Genomic DNA, 19,799 nt, shown 5'->3' with positions numbered 1-19,799 from the left:
TGGATCGGCGTCAGTCACTCCTTCATAGTGTCAAACAGATAGTCAACAGCAATGGGAAAACTCTTTGGAAAAAATAAAAGATTCGTAGAGTCAGCTGCATTCGTAGTCCGAGAATTTATCATGTTAGATTTTGTTTCCTTATATCTCGTTGGAACTACTAGTTATAAAGCTACATACTCCAGAAACACCGGTCCCGGATTCTACCCTTGCAATGGGATTCCACATCCAATCCATTTCTCCAGATATCAGGGGAAAATAAAAAGAACGGAAGGAAGCCAGTCAGTCATGGCCAAAGTAAACATTAGAAAACAATCGTCAAATACAATGATTAGATGATGTGCAGCCCCATCACTCAGCCATTTCTCCATCAATGTCAAGGAACACCAAGCGTGTACCGTCTCCGAGAACTTGCCAGACCTGTTGGTGAACCATGTTAGTCATATGTATCATATACCAACACAACCAAGACACTTACATTGACACTCTCATACTCGCCAATGGCCACCGCCAACTGATCCTCCGTAAAGCCCTTGGCGAGAACCCGCTCCCGGATTCTGCGCATGCTGAGCGCACCCTCCTCACCATCTCCAATGGCAGCAGCACCGCTGTCGCGCATGTGGCGGATCAGGTTGTAAATCTTGCTGGTGGGGCTCTGGTCACCGCCGCCGTGACCATCGTTGGCCAGGGAAGCCTTGCCGACCTCGACAAGACGCAGAGCCTCGTCGACGTCCTCCGTGACGACGACATCGCTGAAACGAAGACGCGCAAGGGCTTGCGAAAGACGGACAACACCCAGCAGAGTCCGAGGCGTGACGTGAGAGAACTGCTTCTTGTTGGCCTCGTCGGTCTTCTGGTCCTTTCGCATCCGCACGTACGCCCCGACCATGTAATCCGAAATGGTCGACGGGACGACTGGTCGGTAGGTGCGCGCCTTGGCGATGTACTGACGGACCTCGTGGGGAGTGAACATGATACCGGCATCCTCGGTCTCGGGGTGCTTGTTGTGCATATGGACATAGGTGACGTGGTGTGCCAGTTCTTCGTCGCCATCGCGCGAAGGCGTGTCGAGAATAAGGAACATGATATCAAAACGCGAAAGCAATGCAGCGGGCAGGTTAATGTTCTCCACCGGGGAGATCCGGGGGTTGTATCGTCCATAGAGCGGGTTAGCGGCCGCCAGGATGGACGTGCGAGCGTTGAGCGTGGTGGTGATTCCAGCCTTGGAGATGGAAATTGTCTGCTGTTCCATCACTTCATGGATAGCAGTCCGGTCTGCGTCATCCATCTTGTCGAATTCATCAATACAGCAGATGCCGTTATCGGCCAAGACCAGCGCACCACCCTCCAGCACCATCTCATCCGTCACCGGGTCTCGCATCACGGCAGCCGTGAGACCGACACCACTGCTTCCTCGACCGGTCGTGTACACACCTCGAGGGGCAACCTTGGCGATGTATTTCATCAATTGAGATTTGGCAACACCGGGGTCACCCATCAGGCAAATGTTGAGATCTCCACGAATATGCATACCATCACCCATCTCCTTCGAGACACCTCCAATGAGGAGAAGAAGCAGTGCCTTTTTCACGTCAAGGTGGCCGTAAATCTCGGGGGCAATCGACCGTGCCAGGTACTCGTACATGTTTCCGGACTTCTGGTATTGCTCAATCTTCCGAAGAGTTCGGCTGTCCATGGCCATCTCGTTGTATGATTTCTTGTGCTGGGTGACGTGCTGAGCCTCGATGTAGGTGTCAGTCAGTAAACCGGCGCGGATAGCCCTGAAACCCGTGTAAGGGGTAGGCAGGAAGATTCCTGCAAGATCGATCACATCACCGGGGTTCACTTGTCGAGTGAGACTTCCATGGCAGTGAATGGTCATGGTTCGAGGGATATGGCCGACTGGTACCTGGTCTGCCATCTCCTGGATTTTCACCTCCTGGAAGGGAACAAATTTGGAAGCACGAGTGGAAAGGAACAACTGCCCCTTGGTGTTGTTCTTCTTGCACTCTTCCGACATACATTCCGTCATGGGCATGAACTGCTTCGTAGTGATCGGTTGGAAAACCTCAGATCCGCAGCGGTCACAAGTATAGGCGTTAATCTGAACCGCAGGCTTGACGTCCGAGACACGAGTGGTGATACCGCGGACGGTGATCAAGCTACCGAGATGCTCAGCTCGCACATTCCGGACGGCAAGAGCCTTGCCCTCGCGCTCACTGCTGGACCCCGAAGGAGTGAGGGGCTTGAAATTCAAGGTGTATCGGCGGGTCAATTCCGGGGGGAACATCGAGGGTTCTGCGACTGCATCCATATCGGCCTCCATGGCCATGTTCATAGCCTCGTTTCGTTTGTCGCGTTGCGACAAGATAACATCCAGAACGTCGTCCTTGAACCTGCACGCTGTTAATGAATATATCCACCATATGTATGCGATCTCCCGACATACGTGATATCCTTGGTTTCCTTGGGCATAACGGCGTCGGCAGCGGACGAAAAAACATCGACATATCGCTTGGTGTTCTTCTGCACAGAATCGACGAGCTTCAAGTCGGTGTCCTCGGGGAGTGATTTTTCGAACTAGAGCCACGATGTTAGCGCACGAAGCATAGATTCAGGGAGATACTCACGGTAGCCAGGTCGTCCAGCTCGATGAGGACATTCGACCGCTCTCGATCCGCTACTTCCTGCAACATCTGCATGTACTTGAGCTTTGGTTGGCGGCGTCTGCGGCCAGCCCCCTCTCTTCCTTCACCATCTTCCGCATCGTCCATAAAGTCATACTCATCGCTGGTGCGATCTCCATCGATGTGCAGATCTTCAATGGCTTCGGTCGCAGCGGAGGCGTCGGTCGATTCAAAGCTTTTGAAGTGCTGCAGAAAGTCCTTGAAGGCGTCTAATTGCGCCGCATAATCGACAGGGGCGCTGTACTGAAGCAAAGCCATGTTTGTGACAAGGGGTTTAGCCAAGGCAATTGGCTAATCGAGGGGTTGCAAATGGCGACCGAACTAAAATCGCATGGACCGGAAGCCAAAGGAAGCGGTCGCTTTGCACTCTTGGTGGATTTCTCGGAGACGAGAAGTTAGTCTGTGGTGGTGGTGGATCTCTGCAGAGCCGCCCGAGCTGGCGCTGGCTGGCCTTAGGCGCCCAAAACGTCGCGACGCGAAAGAGACGCGTCGCCCATTCCGGAAGATACGCTAGTCCCGATCCGACATAGCTTCCAGGCACGTGCCCCGGAGCGGATAAAGTCTCGGTCCGAAGAGCACGAGGGCGGGCCGCCTCGGCCAACGGGCAATTGGCGGGCAATTGGACTGCGGAGTCGATGGAAGTCCGGGGAGATAGTGAGCTTCGTCTCTTCTCTCCCTCCTCACTACAGCTCCCCTGGACCAACCCCTGCGTCGCTTGTCAATAGTAGATCATTGGATTTCTGCAGCGCCTGGAAATGGCGCCCCGAAAGCCCTCCACGACGGCAGAAGTCGCCCTCGTGCCTCTGAAGAACTGTCTGGTGAACCTGCCGCCATCATTGACCGCACTGCTGGTCAATGCGAACACAGTACGTCGTCTTCCCAAGTTTTTGAGGGTACCCGGCATGGCTGACTCGCCCCGTTAGACCGCACAAAATGTCATCGTTGAATTACAATACAGACCTACGACTGCAAGGGCCAATGGCAATTCCGCGCAACGTTCATGCTATCTGGGGTGGACGGGAATGCCGAGCAAGCGAAAGCTTGCGCCGGTAGTCGGCAGAGATGGTATTAGCAGCGGGCCTTCTGCCAGAGAGCAAGATGTCGCTACGGTCGAGTTGGACACCACATTCAGCAGAGTTTTGGGCCTTGCAGAGGGGCAAAAGGTAGTTCATCGATTATAACCATACTTGGCTTCTGAAGATACTCATGTTCATAGGTCGGGATTTTCATTCATCTGGATCCTCCAGTGGCTCACACCATTAACATTGAACCACTCACTCCGGAGGATTGGGAGAGTATGTTCCCCCGCTCCGTGGAACGAGATTGGTCGCAATTGCTGACCGACCTTGGTTATAGTCATCGAACTACATGCGACATTCCTAGAGCTGAACCTACTATCGCAAATCCGCGCTCTACCCAATCCCGCCTTCAATACTACTCAAGCAGATCATATGCACCCCTTGGCGTTACATCTGTCACCAACGTCGACGGCTAACATAGTCGTTACATCGCTCACGCCTGCCCCGCCCACCACCTCTGCCTTTGCGAAAATCGCCCCGGATGCCGAAGTCATCGTCGCTCCGAAGGTGCGCGCCAAGTCATCACGAGGATCACGAGGGGACAGCCGAAGTGTCACCGGCAGCAGCCGGAGAAGTGCTGGGGGAAGAAGTAGTGGAAGCACGGTGCGACCAAAGAGTCGTTCAGACTCGACTAGCAGAGGGGCTCTCTATTTCCGAGGCGTCGACCGCCAATTGCCTGGGCAATATTTTGATGCGGAATCTGAGGAGGATCTCAACGAGGGGTTCCGGGTTTGGATTGACCCCGACATGCTTGCCACCAACGAGCTTCGGGGGGCCAGCTGGGGTTGCATTACAGTGATTCAACCAGCCGGTCTGAAACCCCCACCGGATCCCCAGCAGCAAGTGAATCAAGCGGAGCAAAAGTCAAACGATGCTGGCTTGCCCGCCACCAAAATCGTCGCCAAATTGATCCCGTGGGTCGATGCGCCGGATACTCAGCATGTCGCTGTGTCATCTTTATTGTGCTCAGCTTTGAATGCCGAGAGCATGGTAGGTGGTATTGTTCGTGTTGAAGCAGCTCCGCCACCGCTGCAGCGGTCAGCGGTGAAGTCTCTCAAGGTCTATCCCTTCATCTCCGATCCGTCCAAGAAGAAAGATGGCCTCAAGTTCGGTGCAGACACCACGGCCGCAAAGGATGCTTTGGCCGAGCGCATCAAGGTGATTTACGGTAGCTCTGGGGCCGATCAAGGGTTACTCTCGGGCCCGTTGACAGATGGAATGGTCTTGCCCAAAGCGGATAACGAAACAGTGTCCGCTTTTGATGGTGCGATCATCCGATTCGACCCTCCATTGAAGAGCAACTCTGAAACTGCCAAGCCGCCTCTCGGTTGGCTTTTGGGATCCGACTCGAAGCTGCCTCTTGAGGTACAATCCGAAATACCAAAGCCCGCGGATCAGGGCTCGTCTGTCTTGCCCACCGATGACCCGGTACCATCGACTGTGCCTCAACTGGTTGGAATTGACCAGATCATATCACAGTCTCTTGATAATCTCACCAAGTCATCTTCCATCCTGTTGACGGGTGGTTTGGGCTCTGGAAAGACAGCTCTCACTCACCTGCTGGCGCATCGTGTGCGAAACGAGTACCTATTTAACGTGAAGTATTTCTCCTGCCGAAAGCTCGTGACCGATGAGACCCGGATATCCAATATCAAGGAAACTCTGAACCGTCTTTTCATGTCGGCGTCTTGGTGTGCTCGTCTCGGCGGACAGTCGGTTGTCATCTTGGATGACCTGGACAAACTTTGTCCGGCGGAGACCGAGCTGCAGGTTGGGGGTGACAACGGGCGTAGTCGCCAGAACAGTGAGGTGATATGCTCCATGGTTCGTGAATACTGCTCCATGAACTCCCCGGTGGTGCTGCTGGCGACAGCACAGTCAAAGGAGGCCTTGAACAACATCATCATTGGAGGGCATGTCGCTCGCGAGATCATCCACTTGAGAGCCCCCGACAAGGAAGGGCGACGAAAGGTGCTCGAACAACTAACGATTCAAGACCGAGAGGCGAGCATATCGATGAATGGCCACATGCGAAATGAGAGTTCATCCACCCAGGATTCTTGGTTGGATCCCTCAAACCCAGGTAGTCGTCCTAGCTCAGCGGGTGCGGATGGCTTTGTGCTTGGGCGTGATGTCGATTTCCTCGAATTGGCCGGTAAAACTGATGGGTATATGCCTGGTGATCTGGTCCTGTATGTCTCTCGTGCTCGGAACGAGGCTCTGATCCGCTCCGTCCAAGACCCCTTGGCGGCGTCGAGAGCAATCACCCTTGGATTGGAGGACTTTGAGAACGCCATCAAGGGCTTTACCCCGGCCTCCCTTCGCAATGTGACCCTGACCTCTTCTACTACTACATTCTCTGGTATTGGTGGTTTGCACGAGACGCGCAAAACCCTCCTGGAGACCCTACAATACCCTACCAAATATGCCCCCATCTTTGCGCAATGCCCACTTCGGTTGCGCTCGGGATTGCTGCTCTACGGATTTCCCGGGTGTGGTAAGACCATGCTAGCCAGTGCCGTGGCGGGAGAGTGCGGCCTGAACTTCATCAGCGTCAAGGGCCCAGAGATCCTGAACAAATACATCGGTGCCAGTGAGAAGAGCGTGCGTGATCTGTTTGAGAGAGCCCAGGCGGCCCGGCCCTGTGTCCTCTTCTTCGACGAGTTTGACAGTATAGCACCCAAGCGAGGTCACGATTCCACCGGTGTCACGGACCGCGTGGTCAACCAGCTTCTCACGCAAATGGATGGTGCTGAGGGACTCTCGGGCGTGTACGTTCTCGCCGCCACGTCCCGCCCGGATCTGATTGACCCTGCGCTGCTGCGTCCGGGACGTCTGGACAAGTCCCTGCTCTGCGACATGCCCAACCAGTCGGACCGCATGGATATCATCCAGGCCGTGAGTAAGAAGCTGGCGATGGACGAGGAGGTGGCCGCTCGATTGGACGAGGTGGCCGCCAGAACCGAAGGTTTCTCGGGAGCCGACCTCCAGGCCGTAGTGTACAACGCCCATCTAGAAGCCGTCCACGACGCTCTCGGAGATCGCACCGGGGACAAACCCGCCGCGAAGGGCAGCGGCGCCAAACCATCGTCGACGGGCACCAGCACCAAGTCCTTCATTCAGTTCCTATACTCCAACTCGGAGCAGAACGGGACCATTTCGATGCCGTCGCCGGCGGTGGTCGCGTCCAAACTCGACGCCATTAAGAACGCACGACGTCGCCAGCGCCAGATGGAGCAAGGGACGGCGAACACCGGGACCCCGGCCACCAACGAGGCCACCCACGAAGAGCCGCGGGAAGAAATCATCGTCCGGTGGGAGCACATGGAGCGATCGCTCAACAGCACTCGCAGCTCGCTGAGCGAGGCCGAGCGGAGAAGGCTGCAGGGCATCTACCGCGAGTTTGTGTTTGGTCGGAATGGCGAGATGCCCAACGGTGAGGCAGGCAACGAGATCGGGGGGCGAACCAGTTTGATGTAATGGACTTTTGACATGTACATTTATTCCCGTAGACTTGTATAGAGAGCATTGCATTGGCTGTATGAATATGGCAATATGACGCGCATTTATGGTGCTATGAATTTTATTATATGTGGGTTTGGTTGTCTATCTTGTCCTCCTACAAGAAAAAGAAAAGGGAAAAAAGAATTGACAAGAGCGAGGTTCGAACCCCCGCCCCACCAACTTACACGATGATCACCAAGTCATCGCACCTCACGGAAAGATCGGTAAGGAATAAAAAAAAAAACTGGTAGCTTCTCTTTGATTGAGCGTGTCATCCTTAGTGCAGGGGCCATGCTAATCTTCTCTGTATCGTTTCAAATTGACCAAATGCCCGAAGGCATAAGGACCAACATTAGAATGGATTATATCCCAAGATACCGGCAGTATGGCGGTTGCTGGTTGGTCGGTAAGCGAGGCGGTGTAGGAAGAACGAACACCAAAATTGGACCCGGGGGCACACAGACCGAGGGGTCATGCCTGTTCTTCGCAGAGAAGGCTGGGGCAAGTTCGCTGGTGTATCTGTCTTCTGGTCCGTTGAGACCGTCAATGGACTGTGCTCATAGTAGACTATTCATAGTCTGGTGACCGGATACTGGTGTGTACCAGGTCAACGACGGCAAGTTGTGAAGTCTCAGAAGTCAGAGAGGAAGTGAGTCTCTTCGATCCAGAAGAAGATGGAGACTTCCCCGCGTTTAGTCAGCTTGCGCCCTGCGGCCTCCACTCTTGCTTGGCTTCGTAGTATATGATTTACGAAGTTAAAGGTACTATTGCCTACCTTGATCATACTCGAGGGACGAGTTGGTTCTCATTCGATACCAGTAAGATCTTAGGCAAGCCATGCGGCGTCAATAATTGTAATCAATAATTTCCTTAAGAGAGGACTTATAAGGGGTGTGCCGAGTGCCGAGCCAGAGCAGCTCATACTCGATAGGCTCAATAGCAATCGGAGCTATTGTTGTAAATGATAAGTTATGTATGTGATCCACGAATGTGTGAAATATAACAAGCCCCTTATGCCAGGGTGTCTACTGTCTACATAGTGTAGAATGTAATCGGACAGATAACAAAGGAACGGTAGTTCGTTGGTCAGCGCTAAGCACCGAAGAGACAGCCGTTAATACCGAGGGCCGAGCCTTCACTTTCCACTTTCCACAAAGCTTCCTTCCATCTCATCTCATCTTTCCCAGTTTCATTCCTTTCATTTACTCTCCGCTCTTCTTCTATCTTACATACGTTTCGTGCATACATATACAACCTCGATCCTAAATCTTCTTCGTGCAATCTCGCGCTCGCCCTTCCCCAAGTCATCCCCAACGACCCCTGCCTGAACCCCAACTTTCCCCGCACAGCTATCATCATGCCTGTATCCTCACATTATCCTCCCCTTGATATCCCCAACGTGGACCTCTGGACATTCCTATTCGAGCGCAAAGAAAGGAAATTCCCAGATGACAAAAGTCAGTCCCCCGACTGCGAGCCTGCGCGGCCATTTTCTCCGCATACCCAGTCTCCCCGCAACTAACCGTCCCGTTTAGTCATCTACCAGGATGCCGACACGCAACGATACTACACCTACCAAGGCGTCAAGGACGCCGCGCTTTCCTTCGGCAAAGGATTGAAAGCTACCTGGGATTGGCGCAAAGGAGATGTATTGGCCCTGTTCACCCCCAACAGCATCGATACCCCCGTCGTGATGTGGGGAACCCACTGGGCCGGGGGTGTGATCTCGCCTGCCAATCCCGCCTACACCGTCGAGGAGCTCGCGTTCCAGCTGCAGAACTCCGGTGCGAAGGCCCTGGCCACCCAGGTGCCTCAGCTCCCTGTGGCGATTGAAGCTGCCAAGCGCGCTGGGATTCCCGAGGACCGGATCTTCCTGATTGGCGATGAGCGCGATCCTCAGGCGAAGATCAAGCATTTCACATCCGTCCGGAACATCTCGGGCGCGACTAGGTTTCGTAAAACGAAGATCGTCCCGGAGAAGGACCTCTCGTTTCTTGTGTACTCGTCGGGGACCACGGGGGTGCCGAAGGGCGTGATGCTTTCGCACACAAACATCGTCGCCAACATCCTGCAGCTTGCGGCCGGCGAGGCGGGCAATCTGACCTGGAACGGGGGCGCGGATGGAACAGGTGACCGGGTGCTGGCCTTTCTTCCCTTTTTCCACATCTACGGTGAGTCCGACCTGACGTACCACATTTTCCTCAAGGGATCTGACACGTCCGCTAGGCTTAAACTGTCTTGTCCACCAGACGCTCTACCAAGGCTACCAACTCGTCGTCATGCAGCGATTCGACATTGAAAAATGGTGTGCCCACGTCCAGAACTACCGCATCACTTTCAGCTACGTGGTGCCCCCGGTGGTCCTTCTCCTCGGCAAGCACCCCGTTGTCGACAAATATGACCTGTCGAGTCTCCGCATGATGAACTCCGGCGCCGCCCCGCTCACGCAAGAACTCGTGGAGACGGTGTACGCGCGCATCAAGACGGGCATCAAGCAAGGCTACGGACTCAGCGAGACCAGCCCCACCACGCACACGCAGCCGTGGGAAGAATGGCGGACCAGTATCGGCGCCGTCGGCAAGCTCCTCCCCAACCTGGAAGCCAAGTACATGACCATGCCCGAGGACGGGTCAGAACCCCGCGAGGTCCCCGTCGGCGAGGTCGGCGAGCTGTATCTCCGCGGCCCCAATGTCTTCCTGGGATACCATAACAACCCGGCCGCGACGGCGGGCTGTCTCTCGCCCGACGGATGGTTCCAGACCGGAGACGTGGGCTACCAAGATAAGGACAAGAACTTCTTCATCACGGATCGCGTGAAGGAGCTCATCAAGTACAAGGGCTTCCAGGTGGCGCCTGCCGAGTTGGAGGGCATCCTGGTGGACAACGAGGCCATCGAGGATGTGGCGGTCATCGGCGTGGAGAGCGAAGCGCATGGCACGGAGGTACCGCTGGCTTTTGTCGTGCGAGGCGCAAAGAGCAAGGCGTCGGGTGTCAGTGCTGAGCAAGAGGCTGCGAATATCGTGAAATGGTTGGATGATAAGGTTGCGTATCACAAGAAATTGCGCGGAGGGGTGCGATTCGTCGATGAGATCCCTAAGAGTGTCAGCGGGAAGATTCTGCGTCGCGTGCTGAAGAAGCAGGCGAAGCAGGAAGCTGCTGCCCCGAAGGCGAAACTGTAACGTCTAGTCGCTATTTATAGGTGAACATCAATGAAGATTATGTTAATAGAGAAGAATGGATTTAGTCTCGAGGCGTCACCTTGGTAATTGGAATCACAATCCATATATTCATTCTCTCATACATCAAGTACATAGAAGGCACCTCAATCACAACCTCGACCTAGATATCTCAAGGAAAGAACCTCTTCACCATGGCATCCACATCCTCCCCCTCCACCGCATCCACCTTCTCCCTCACCACGCGCTCCACCGCCTCATCAACCGGCTCCTCCCCATTAACCAAATCAAACCACCCATCGGTATCCGCGCGCGCCAACAACCGATCCGCCACAATCGCCACATCCTCCCTCGTCACCTTGCTCCGGCCCGGCGTCACCCCCAACTCGACCTTCCCCGTCGCGGGCTCATCCGTCAACGTCCCGGGCCGCAGGTTGATGGCCTGGATCGGCCCCGCCTCGCCCGCGGCGACCTGCTGCTTACGCCGCGCCGCTAATGCCGTCATGTACTCGTCTGCTTCGAGCTTGGCTTTTGCGTATGCGGGCAGCACGTTGTTGAAGACGTTCTGCACCCCGGCCCAGTCGGCATCGGACATCCAGCGTGGGTGGACGCGACGGCTGCCGAGCCAGGAGATGAGGAGGAATTTCGTTACTCGGGGGGAGGCGAAGGATGCTGTGAGGAAGTGTTTTGCGGCGCGTTCGTCGATTGCGAATGTTCGTTCGGGGCCGCCTTTTCCGCCGGCGCCTGGATTGTGCTTGTGGTTCCTTTTTTTTGGAGGTCGTTTCTCGAACTACCCACTCCCGGACACCTATTCCCTCCCCGCCTGTGGCTGTGGGTGGGTGGTGGGTCACTCCCCTTCTTCGGTCCTTGTCTTCTTCTGTTCTTCGTCCCTAGTCCTCTCTTTTGATATGAGAGATTATCCCTCTAGTGGAGGCAAGGGGACAGAAGAGAAGGAGAAGAAGGGAGTAGGGATGGGGGAGCGAGAAAGACCCCAAGGGAACCACACCAGATTAGCCTACTGCGTATACAAAGATAGGTATAGATCAATCGATCGAAAGACTTGTGGCAATGTTTTCCTTTCTTAAAGTTTATGGGGAAGATAGGGAGAAGGAAGGGGGGCGGAGCCATCAAGAGCCTGCAACTGCAAGTGCCATGCAGAGCGCATGCAACACATATAGATCGACAGATAGATGGATGGTTTTCGAATCCAACCGACCGACCATATCGACACAGACTCAAACATAAACAGACACTAAAAAGAAAAGAGAACATACCAGCAGACCACACGACATAATCCGGGGCCACGGCATCTAAGATCTTCTTCGCGTCGGCGTCGCTCTTGACATCATCCAGGCTGGAGATCAAGACGTTGAGTTTGCCCTTGGTGCCCTTGCCCAACGCAAGGATCTCGGACTCATGATCCGGGTTGCGGATCACGCTGGTGACGTTCCAGGCACGATTGAGGAGGAGCGGGGTCAATCGCAAAGCGACTTTGCCGTGGCCGCCGAGGAGAAGGACTTGCATTATCTGATGATGGATGTTGTAGATTTAACGTAGGTACGTACTAGGTAGATGAGTGGCATTCAAGGAGCTGTTGGTGGAAGGAGTATGGAAGGAGTCAAAAAGGATCTACTGAGTGTCGGATGTAAAGGAAAGGAAAGTGAGTGAGGGGTGGATGGGATTGGATTAATAATGAAGTTGATGATCTATGGCGTCACCGAAGTGGTCGTCCGCAAGGGCGCGAGACAATCGACAACGACAAAGTCTTTCCTTGCCCATATAAACGGTCGCTGTTACCCCGTGAACCTCGAAGGGGATTCCTCTATTGCATCCCTGAATCCCTGCGAATCGCGGTCAAAAATTGGTCCAACTTTATTCAGAAGGCTCCCTTCGTCGTTCATCTGTAACTAGGGCCAAGGGTGAATTACGAAAAGAGTCTGGCCAGACATTCACACGACTGAATCATGCACCATCGTGATTCACGACTATTTTTATTAAATAATAGATGGCCTTGAGGGGGAGCAATAGAAAAAATTCAGGACTAGAAAATAGAAATAAGAATAGAATAGCATTGAGCCGGTCGCGTATCTCGCCCCGTCGAACTTTACCCGCCCGCTGAAACGCCGGACGAGCAAACGGAGAAGCGCATCTCCGTCCGACGGCGGACAAAGCTTGATTGGATTGGAGGAGGAGGAGAATTAATTTGCAGGAAATTGGAATTCCCATCATGGTTATCATCATTAAATTAAGGTGATGGCATTCCACGGGTCTGACGGTCGACCGACCGATCTGGATCCTTCAGCGCGGCAGGAAAACGGGGACACTGTCGTCATGGATCGGGAGCTTTTTCTCGTCATCTTGTTTGGGGGAGTTTGATTGTTTATCGTATTTATCATATTAATCAGCATGTCATCCACAATCAGATTCTTTGATTGAATATTGATGGATCGGGCAGCATCCACGGTAATATCCCGTGCGGTCCTCCGAATGCGACCGCTGGATCTCTTTCACAGGATTCCCTGTAAAGTACTGTAGATGTTACCATCTGCGAGGCTCAGGCAACATCCACCGTAGTGTTGGTCTCGGTTTCAGGCGTCCAAATTATCGGCCTTTTCCCTCATGGAGAAAGAAGGCTACTAGACTAATCCTGCCCCGGTTTCAGACCACAAGAACTGCTCTCTGCCTCTAAAAAGTACGCCTCACTGCCTCGTTGCTTGGAACTTGATACTGGAACAATCCTTTTTAGACCCTGTTCAACGGCTGTCAGCCCCATCCCGTTCCTGTTTTGTGTCATTGAGAAACTATTTCCTTGGGTTTCGGGCGGACTCACGGAGGACTGAGTAGCGAAAGGGTTAGTGACTTTAGTCTCGTCTCGTCTAGCTTGCCAATGCCTGCTCTCTCCGACTAGCGCCCAATCCGTCGGAATCCTATCCTTTCGTTCCTGAATTCTGGATCCTTGGTCGACGATCGCTGTTGGGTTCCACCGCATACTTACCCTACGGGGCACACAATGCGAAACTGAGAATATTCTAGGGATTCCATGACGATGGGAGATTGTCCTGAAGACGAGATACGGAGTAAGTGACGCCGGTAATCAGAATTTGGCTCGTCCGCGGTGCTCCATGCCTACCTATTGTGGTACACCCACCGGGATGAAATATATATCGTCCCGGGCCCAATGAGGCCTGAGCACACCGTACGAAGTAAACAATTGCTTGTGATATCTATCAACATCTGGCTGCTCAGTCCGTTAGTCCGAGATTTCCCATTGGACGCTCTGCAACTTCCTTTGTTCCCGTTTGTCGGGTTGCATCACCGTGTCCGGGGGCTTGGATTATTCGGATGGGTTGAAAGAAAAGGAAACCATGCTGCATATTGCACTTAATATTCATGCCAGTTGCCCGGCACTTCATCCATCATATGGCACATCGATGGGATCGTCCCCGCTCGTCCATATTGCCGGAACACATCTAGCGCCCATCGTCGCATAGCTTGGGGGGGGGGGGGAAGTGAAACCGCGCCCCGAAGACAGGTCACAATTGCCCTATCGCCAGAGTGGCTCAGCTGATAACTTCGACGCCTCCCCCCGTGTGGGTAGTTGAGTACATATTATTAGCGATGGTTCTGGGGGGCAAATACTTTCGTCGACCACGCAGTCCTCTTTCGCTAAGAATCCGACCTCGCTCCTTTCCAAATTACCTGCGACAGGTCTGAATGATCTCAGTGGCCCAAGCAATTTAAATGACTTACTATTATTGAGGCTGAATTGGGCAGGCTGGAGGACCGATCGGCCCACATCCCGTGATACGCGACGGGGCTAGAAGTTGGAAAGCACCTGGAAGTTCGATATCATTAATTCATTTGGACTTGTTCAAGACGGGGTAGCGAGCAGGGAGCAGGGAGCACAGTCTACCTGTTCGTCGGGGGAATTTTCCAAAGTCCAATTCTCTGGACGGAGGAGGAGCGAAGTACGGTACCTTCTCCGGTCCGTTGTTGGATCTTCGATAACCAGGAACGCTCGATCTGAGCGATTGACATCATGACTACCTTCTGTTAAAGTACATACATATTAATAGAGTACATGCAGTGTAGGTACTCCGTACTACTCCGTACGTATGTCAAAGACTTCCAGCGCTGTAAGTACAGTCATGGAATTCCTGCGGGTGGAGACTGCAAGGGGCAGCGGCGGGTCGCGTCCGAGATGAGCAGATGAGCGTAACCGAAGGCACCGCCCATGGTTGACTGTCACTTTATTCTTCGTAGGTATAGGTAGTAGTCAATTGAAGAAGGTTACTCAGTTGCAAACACCAGCATTTCGAATGTGCCGGCTGCACCAAAAATGAAAGCACCCAGACTGTAACCTTAATCTCAATTGATTAAATCACGATTCACAAACTCACAATACAAAAATCTCGTGTCGATCCGCTTCCCAAGACTCGCCGGCGTCTCCAATGGACCCAATAATTTGTTCCTCTAGTGCGCTCTGGACTGTTCTCAGGTACCAAAGGGCTAACACGAAAAGAGGAGAGGAGAAAATATTAAAAATCTAAAATAAAAAATTAAGACAGATGCCGATCGAATCCAGATCCCTTCTTTCATTTTCTCCGTTCAAACGGCTGTTTTTCTTCTTCCCTTTTCGGGTCCCTCTGCTCCTTCTTTCGTCTTCCCTTCTTTCCTTCTTCATATACCCTCGCCTTCTCTCTCTCTCTTTCTCTCTCTTTCTCCAGTCTCTCGCTTTATTCTTCCTCCTCTTCGATCGCTCTGATTCCCACCCGATCCAATCTATTTCCGTCCCAGCGTCCACCTGCCATTCTTTCGGTGCTCCGCTCGACGTCCGCCAGAGCCAATTATCCCACTCCGCGCCCGCTGCAACTGTGCAGCCACATTCCCCCCGTCTCATGCAGAATTCCCCCCCCAACGCGACCAATTCTTCCCGTATTATTATCTCAAATCATTCTGCCCCCCAGTCTCGCCATCTCCGCCCATTTGCTCAGCCCACTCTGCAACACTTCCCAACTATTGATACTCGGCCCGTCGAATTCATACTCTCTGGCTACCTTGCTAGAGTCAGTCTCGATTGAGACTATTTCCGCACCCAAGGGGATGGTCCTGTGATTGAGGAAAGAATCGGAAGAAGAACAAAACTATCGGAGATTGGCTGCCTGCCCTGGACACATTTATTAGATGCTCCCGGGCTAGCATTTCAATCTCGCCTCTGCCCTTGCGTTGGTCCCCAATTAATTCGTTTCACGACCTGGCACCCACCCTGTGAGTTGCTTACTCTCCCGACGACTCATGCAATGCGTCCCCTGCAAGTGCCCATTCTGACTCCTGGGGTTGGCCCGTAATCTTTCTAGTGTATTCGTGGTGCCTATCTACCTTGTATACGGCACATTGGCTTCCGTGGAATTTCGGCCTCCAGGAAGTCATTTCGATTCGCGTGCGCCGAGCGATCCCACCGACCTGCATCCGATCCCCGTATCCCTGCTTCCAAACTCCTTCCCATGATGAATCGATTCCGTAAGAACAAGAAGGAGAAGGCCAAGGAGGAGGTCGAGGTCCCTGAGAGCACGCAGTCGTCGTTCACGGCCAAATTGACGAAGAAGAACAAGAAGGAGGAACCCGAACCGACACCCGAGCTCGACCTTTCGACAGCGCTGCCGTCGTCCGATGACTTCCGCACCAGTCTGATAATGCCCAAACTGTCGGCGCGGTTCAGTATGCTCAGAGAACAAGATGACCCGGCATCGATAATCGGCAAAGCCAGCGACGACAGCGTTCTCTTCCCCCGACGGGCCTCCCGCTTGAACATCTTTGGCCATAACCCGAATTTGCTGTCAGATATCGACGAAGTCTCGATAGATGGAAGCCGACCATCCGTGGCCCTAGGGCGCACGGATTCCTACGCTTCGGGCGGCGATGGCTACGGCACGGACGACGATCGGTCACAACAAGGTAGCATCATGAGCCGCTCTCGTCGCACGGAAGGGAACAACCTCTTTGGCGGACGCCAGAAGGTCTACAAAATCCCCAACAAGGCGACTTCATCGGAAGTCAGTCTAGACTCGGGACGCACTGCCACTGGAGGTCGCGTGGTTTATGAGCATGACCTGACGACGTCTGCTTTCCAGCGGCAACGGTCCGGAGAAAGATTGGACCAGGCAAGCGAAGAGTCTGGACAAGACCCTCAGGGTCAGGAATCAGAAGATGCCTTGTCCAGTGTTTCTGCCAAGCGAACGACCTTTTCCTCAACAGCATCGGGCCCTACTACCAATGGTCGCACATCGACGGCCGCTACTTCGTTCGATGAACCTCCATTTGCCGGCCCCCTTCACCAGACGCTATCTGGTAGTGCCGGTGAGGAGAAGACTCCCGTCTCCAAACCACCATATTCGGGAATGGCCTCCGAGCGAAACTCGGTCAAGTCGCGTCGCCTCTATGGCCAAGGTCTGGCACAGTCCGCCCAGAGCCAGCAGAACTCGACTCTCCATCGACTGGAGAGCTTGAGCCGTCAGCGAGCCGGCACTCCGGAGATGCCTCCTCTCAACCGGTCTTACTCCAGAAGTGCCACCAATCTGCGCGAGCGGCTACAGAAGCTCGCTGTCGCCGATCCGACAGGTGGCTTCGGCCAGCCGACCAGCCCGCTATCATCGACGGCATCCCCGATTCACCAGGTCGCCGAGGTGGAACCGAAAGAACGCAAGTCGGCAGGATCTGGATACGGGGCCCCTCCACTGAGCCCTCCGGCTAGTGAGGAGGGGACTGTACTGATGTCTGCTCTGCAGCCTGAAGATCATGGCAAAGCCACGGCCATGGGCTATTTCAACAAGCCGAGAACCCCCTTTGACGAAAGCCAGTTCACTCGACGCCAGCTTCAGATGCATCAAGGGAGAGACACGCCACCTCCTGGACGAGCGACTCCGCAAGAGCCGATTGGACGATCAAGAGGCCCATCCAGCGCAAGTCAACGTTCCAGAGCCGGATCGGCTTCCTCCCATTATAGCGAAGCCCGGTATCCAATGGGCCGATCCGCTGCAACGAGCGTTAATGCTTCGCCGCCTCGACAGGAAAACACCACCTTTCTGTCGAACTCTAGTCCAAGCGATTCGGACAACGAAGGCGACGCCATCGTGCAAGAAATGGCCGACTACAACGATCTGGTACATCCTGCTTTCCGATCCGAAACACCGACCAAACCCTCGACTCCTCCCGAGGAGCAGAAGAATCCTCTTCCGGAAGTGAGGTACTCGGATTTGGGCGACCTGAAGCCGATAGCAGAGAATGACGGCGCCGAAGGAACCCCCGACCACGGAGATACGATTCCCGAAAAGCCCGATTCGCCAACCCTGGGCCCGTCCGGCCTGGGCCTCAGTGGTCTCGTCCGCACGCACCTCCGTCGCGATAGTGATAAATCATCCATCTACCGGCCGCCTTCCCCCGTGTCAGCCCCAAAGACCGCCGGCGGAGACAACCTGCCCGACCCGTCCATTAAGCGGTTTGACCTGGGAGAGTCCGCGCTTCAGTCCGCCACTCCGAGTTCCTCCACTGAGCCCAAAGCCAACCCGCATGCATCGTGGGAAAACGAGTTGATGCGCGGACATCGACGTGGAGCCAGCACCGAGACACAGAGAGAGCGGGAAGAGTTTGCTAACGAACTGGCAGAGCGGCGGAGGAAGGTGCAGGAGAAGCTCAAGGGCTTCGCTGAAAGTGAGAGCCGATCGGCCAGCCCGGTTTCTGGTCGCCAGACTCCGGATCATGGCCAGGGAAGACCGGGCAACGCGTTTGCTCTCCTGAAGAACAAAACGGGTAAACACAATCTGTTCGGTAGACCGGATCCCCGGAACCCCAAGGTACTCGGCCTTGGAAACGCCTCCACTCCGGCCCTGGTCTCGGATGAGCTCTGGCGCGAAGAGGAGGAACGGCCGTCGTTCAACCTTGGCAAGCACTCCAACTCCAGCTCACCACAAATTGCTCCCGACAAGTCCGTGCGGTCTCGTATGGCGGCCTTCAGCCGAAGCAGCCAGGAGGACTCTCGCGATTCGAGCCGCAGCCGTGGCGCCTCTCCCAATTCGAGCTTCCGATCGCAAAGGGACCGCTCGAGCTCCGACGCCTCTGGCCGCTCCAAGAGCCGCACCCGGCGCGACCGGGATGATCTGGGAACTTTGGAGGAGATTGCTGCTCCCGGACCTCCCGGACCACCTGCATTCAATGATTTCGAGCAGCGCAGCATGGCCTCGGTCCCGTCATCCACCCGGCCGTCCGTGGAGGTCAACGAGCCGCCGCCCATGTATGAGCGTGCGCCGTCCGCTGCCTCTGGCCGATTCCGCAGCGGGAGCCGGTCCGCAACCCCAAGTTTCCCCGAACGACCCCCTCCACCCCCATCTGTCCCTGCCTCGATGATCGGAGCCTCTCCCCGCCCTTCCCCTATCGCTCCTTACTCCGCCAATGCCACACCACCTCTGCAGGACTCGTCTCCTGACCCTTCTATCACACCTGCTGCCACCTTCCCAGCTGCTCTCCCCCAGCGAGCCCCGGGACACAGCCACCTAGCGAAGCGTCCTATCAACAAGATGCAGATTTCGGAACCCACCTTCGTGTCCTGCACGTCCAACGTTCCTACTGTCGGTCTTCCCGCCGGAGCCAGCCTCAGCAACGGCATGGAAACTCCGCCGATCCCTCCCATGAACCCGCGACGCCGCCGCCAGACTACCACGCAGACCATTTTGGGAGCCATCAAGGGCGAGAAGCACGAATCACACTATGTCCCCTCAACGGCGAGCATTCCTGGGGATGAGCATAGCACCTTCTCCGACGAGGGCGAGCGACGGCCCAAATCCAGACACAACAGGCTTCGCAAGACCTCCAGCGAAGGAGGAAACCTGAATGCGAGGGCGCGTCAGCAACAGGCCCTCTCCGAGACGCCGCCGGCTGTTCCAGCATACCCACCTCCTCCCGTTCCGATGGACGGCGGCATGTTTTGAGTTCAACATTTGGCCGTTATAGTCGAAACGCAAAATCCTCACTCCCTATCGATTTCCTTTTCCTTGTTCTCTCTTTCTACCTCCCTGGATGTATTACATGTGCCACATTTGATTTCATTTCATGTCTGATCTAGATACCTTTCCTTTTCTTTTTCCTTCTCCTGTCTGATTTGCATTCTTTTATCTGTATTACCATTTTCAGCGCATGATGATATACCAACTGCGTTATGTTGAGCGGGACGGGCTTGTCTTTCCTTATTGATCTGCTTTTTTGAATTGCCTGACTTGATTTCTTTCCTTGATATCACAACATTTTCTTTACTCTTTCCAACGTCAATCATGGCCAGTGCGGTTGTTGCAAGTCCTGCCAAGTTG

At 54.4% G+C, this 19,799-nt stretch overlaps 6 protein-coding genes across 6 annotated transcripts; 3 read left to right on the top strand and 3 right to left on the bottom strand.

The window, feature by feature from the left end:
• Positions 1-348: 348 nt before the first annotated feature.
• mcm7_2 (DNA replication licensing factor MCM7) lies at positions 349-2,507 on the bottom strand (the record flags this gene model as incomplete). The annotated part of the gene is made up of 3 exons (XM_046091528.1): positions 349-417; positions 476-2,393; positions 2,500-2,507. The coding sequence occupies 3 exons, from the start codon at positions 2,505-2,507 to the stop codon at positions 349-351; spliced, it is 1,995 nt and encodes a 664-aa protein (XP_045947505.1).
• Positions 2,508-2,591: 84 nt separating this feature from the next.
• mcm7_1 (DNA replication licensing factor MCM7) lies at positions 2,592-2,942 on the bottom strand (the record flags this gene model as incomplete). Its single annotated transcript, XM_046091527.1, has 1 exon — positions 2,592-2,942. One exon carries the CDS (start codon positions 2,940-2,942, stop codon positions 2,592-2,594), a length of 351 nt encoding a protein of 116 aa, XP_045947504.1.
• Positions 2,943-3,254: 312 nt separating this feature from the next.
• pex1 (AAA family ATPase peroxin 1) lies at positions 3,255-7,514 on the top strand. The gene is made up of 4 exons (XM_046091526.1): positions 3,255-3,550; positions 3,608-3,847; positions 3,901-3,979; positions 4,041-7,514. Exons 1-4 carry the CDS (start codon positions 3,440-3,442, stop codon positions 7,241-7,243), a joined length of 3,633 nt encoding a protein of 1,210 aa, XP_045947503.1. The 5' UTR covers positions 3,255-3,439; the 3' UTR covers positions 7,244-7,514.
• A 1,110-nt stretch (positions 7,515-8,624) lies between these two features.
• On the top strand, positions 8,625-10,446 carry LDX57_009787 (acyl--CoA ligase; the record flags this gene model as incomplete). The annotated part of the gene is made up of 3 exons (XM_046091525.1): positions 8,625-8,724; positions 8,803-9,438; positions 9,494-10,446. 3 exons carry the CDS (start codon positions 8,625-8,627, stop codon positions 10,444-10,446), a joined length of 1,689 nt encoding a protein of 562 aa, XP_045947502.1.
• Positions 10,447-10,615: 169 nt separating this feature from the next.
• Positions 10,616-11,967, bottom strand: LDX57_009786 (uncharacterized protein; the record flags this gene model as incomplete). The annotated part of the gene is made up of 2 exons (XM_046091524.1): positions 10,616-11,187; positions 11,718-11,967. The coding sequence occupies 2 exons, from the start codon at positions 11,965-11,967 to the stop codon at positions 10,616-10,618; spliced, it is 822 nt and encodes a 273-aa protein (XP_045947501.1).
• Positions 11,968-15,947: 3,980 nt separating this feature from the next.
• Positions 15,948-19,424, top strand: LDX57_009785 (uncharacterized protein; the record flags this gene model as incomplete). The annotated part of the gene is made up of 1 exon (XM_046091523.1): positions 15,948-19,424. One exon carries the CDS (start codon positions 15,948-15,950, stop codon positions 19,422-19,424), a length of 3,477 nt encoding a protein of 1,158 aa, XP_045947500.1.
• Between the last annotated feature and the right edge of the window lie 375 nt (positions 19,425-19,799).

This window comes from Aspergillus melleus (genome assembly GCF_016097325.1).
Source record: "Aspergillus melleus strain CBS 546.65 chromosome Unknown contig6, whole genome shotgun sequence".
NCBI classification, from domain to species: Eukaryota; Fungi; Ascomycota; class Eurotiomycetes; order Eurotiales; family Aspergillaceae; genus Aspergillus; species Aspergillus melleus.
Note: the sequence above shows the minus strand (reverse complement) of the source record. Positions and strands in the feature narration are given on the sequence as shown.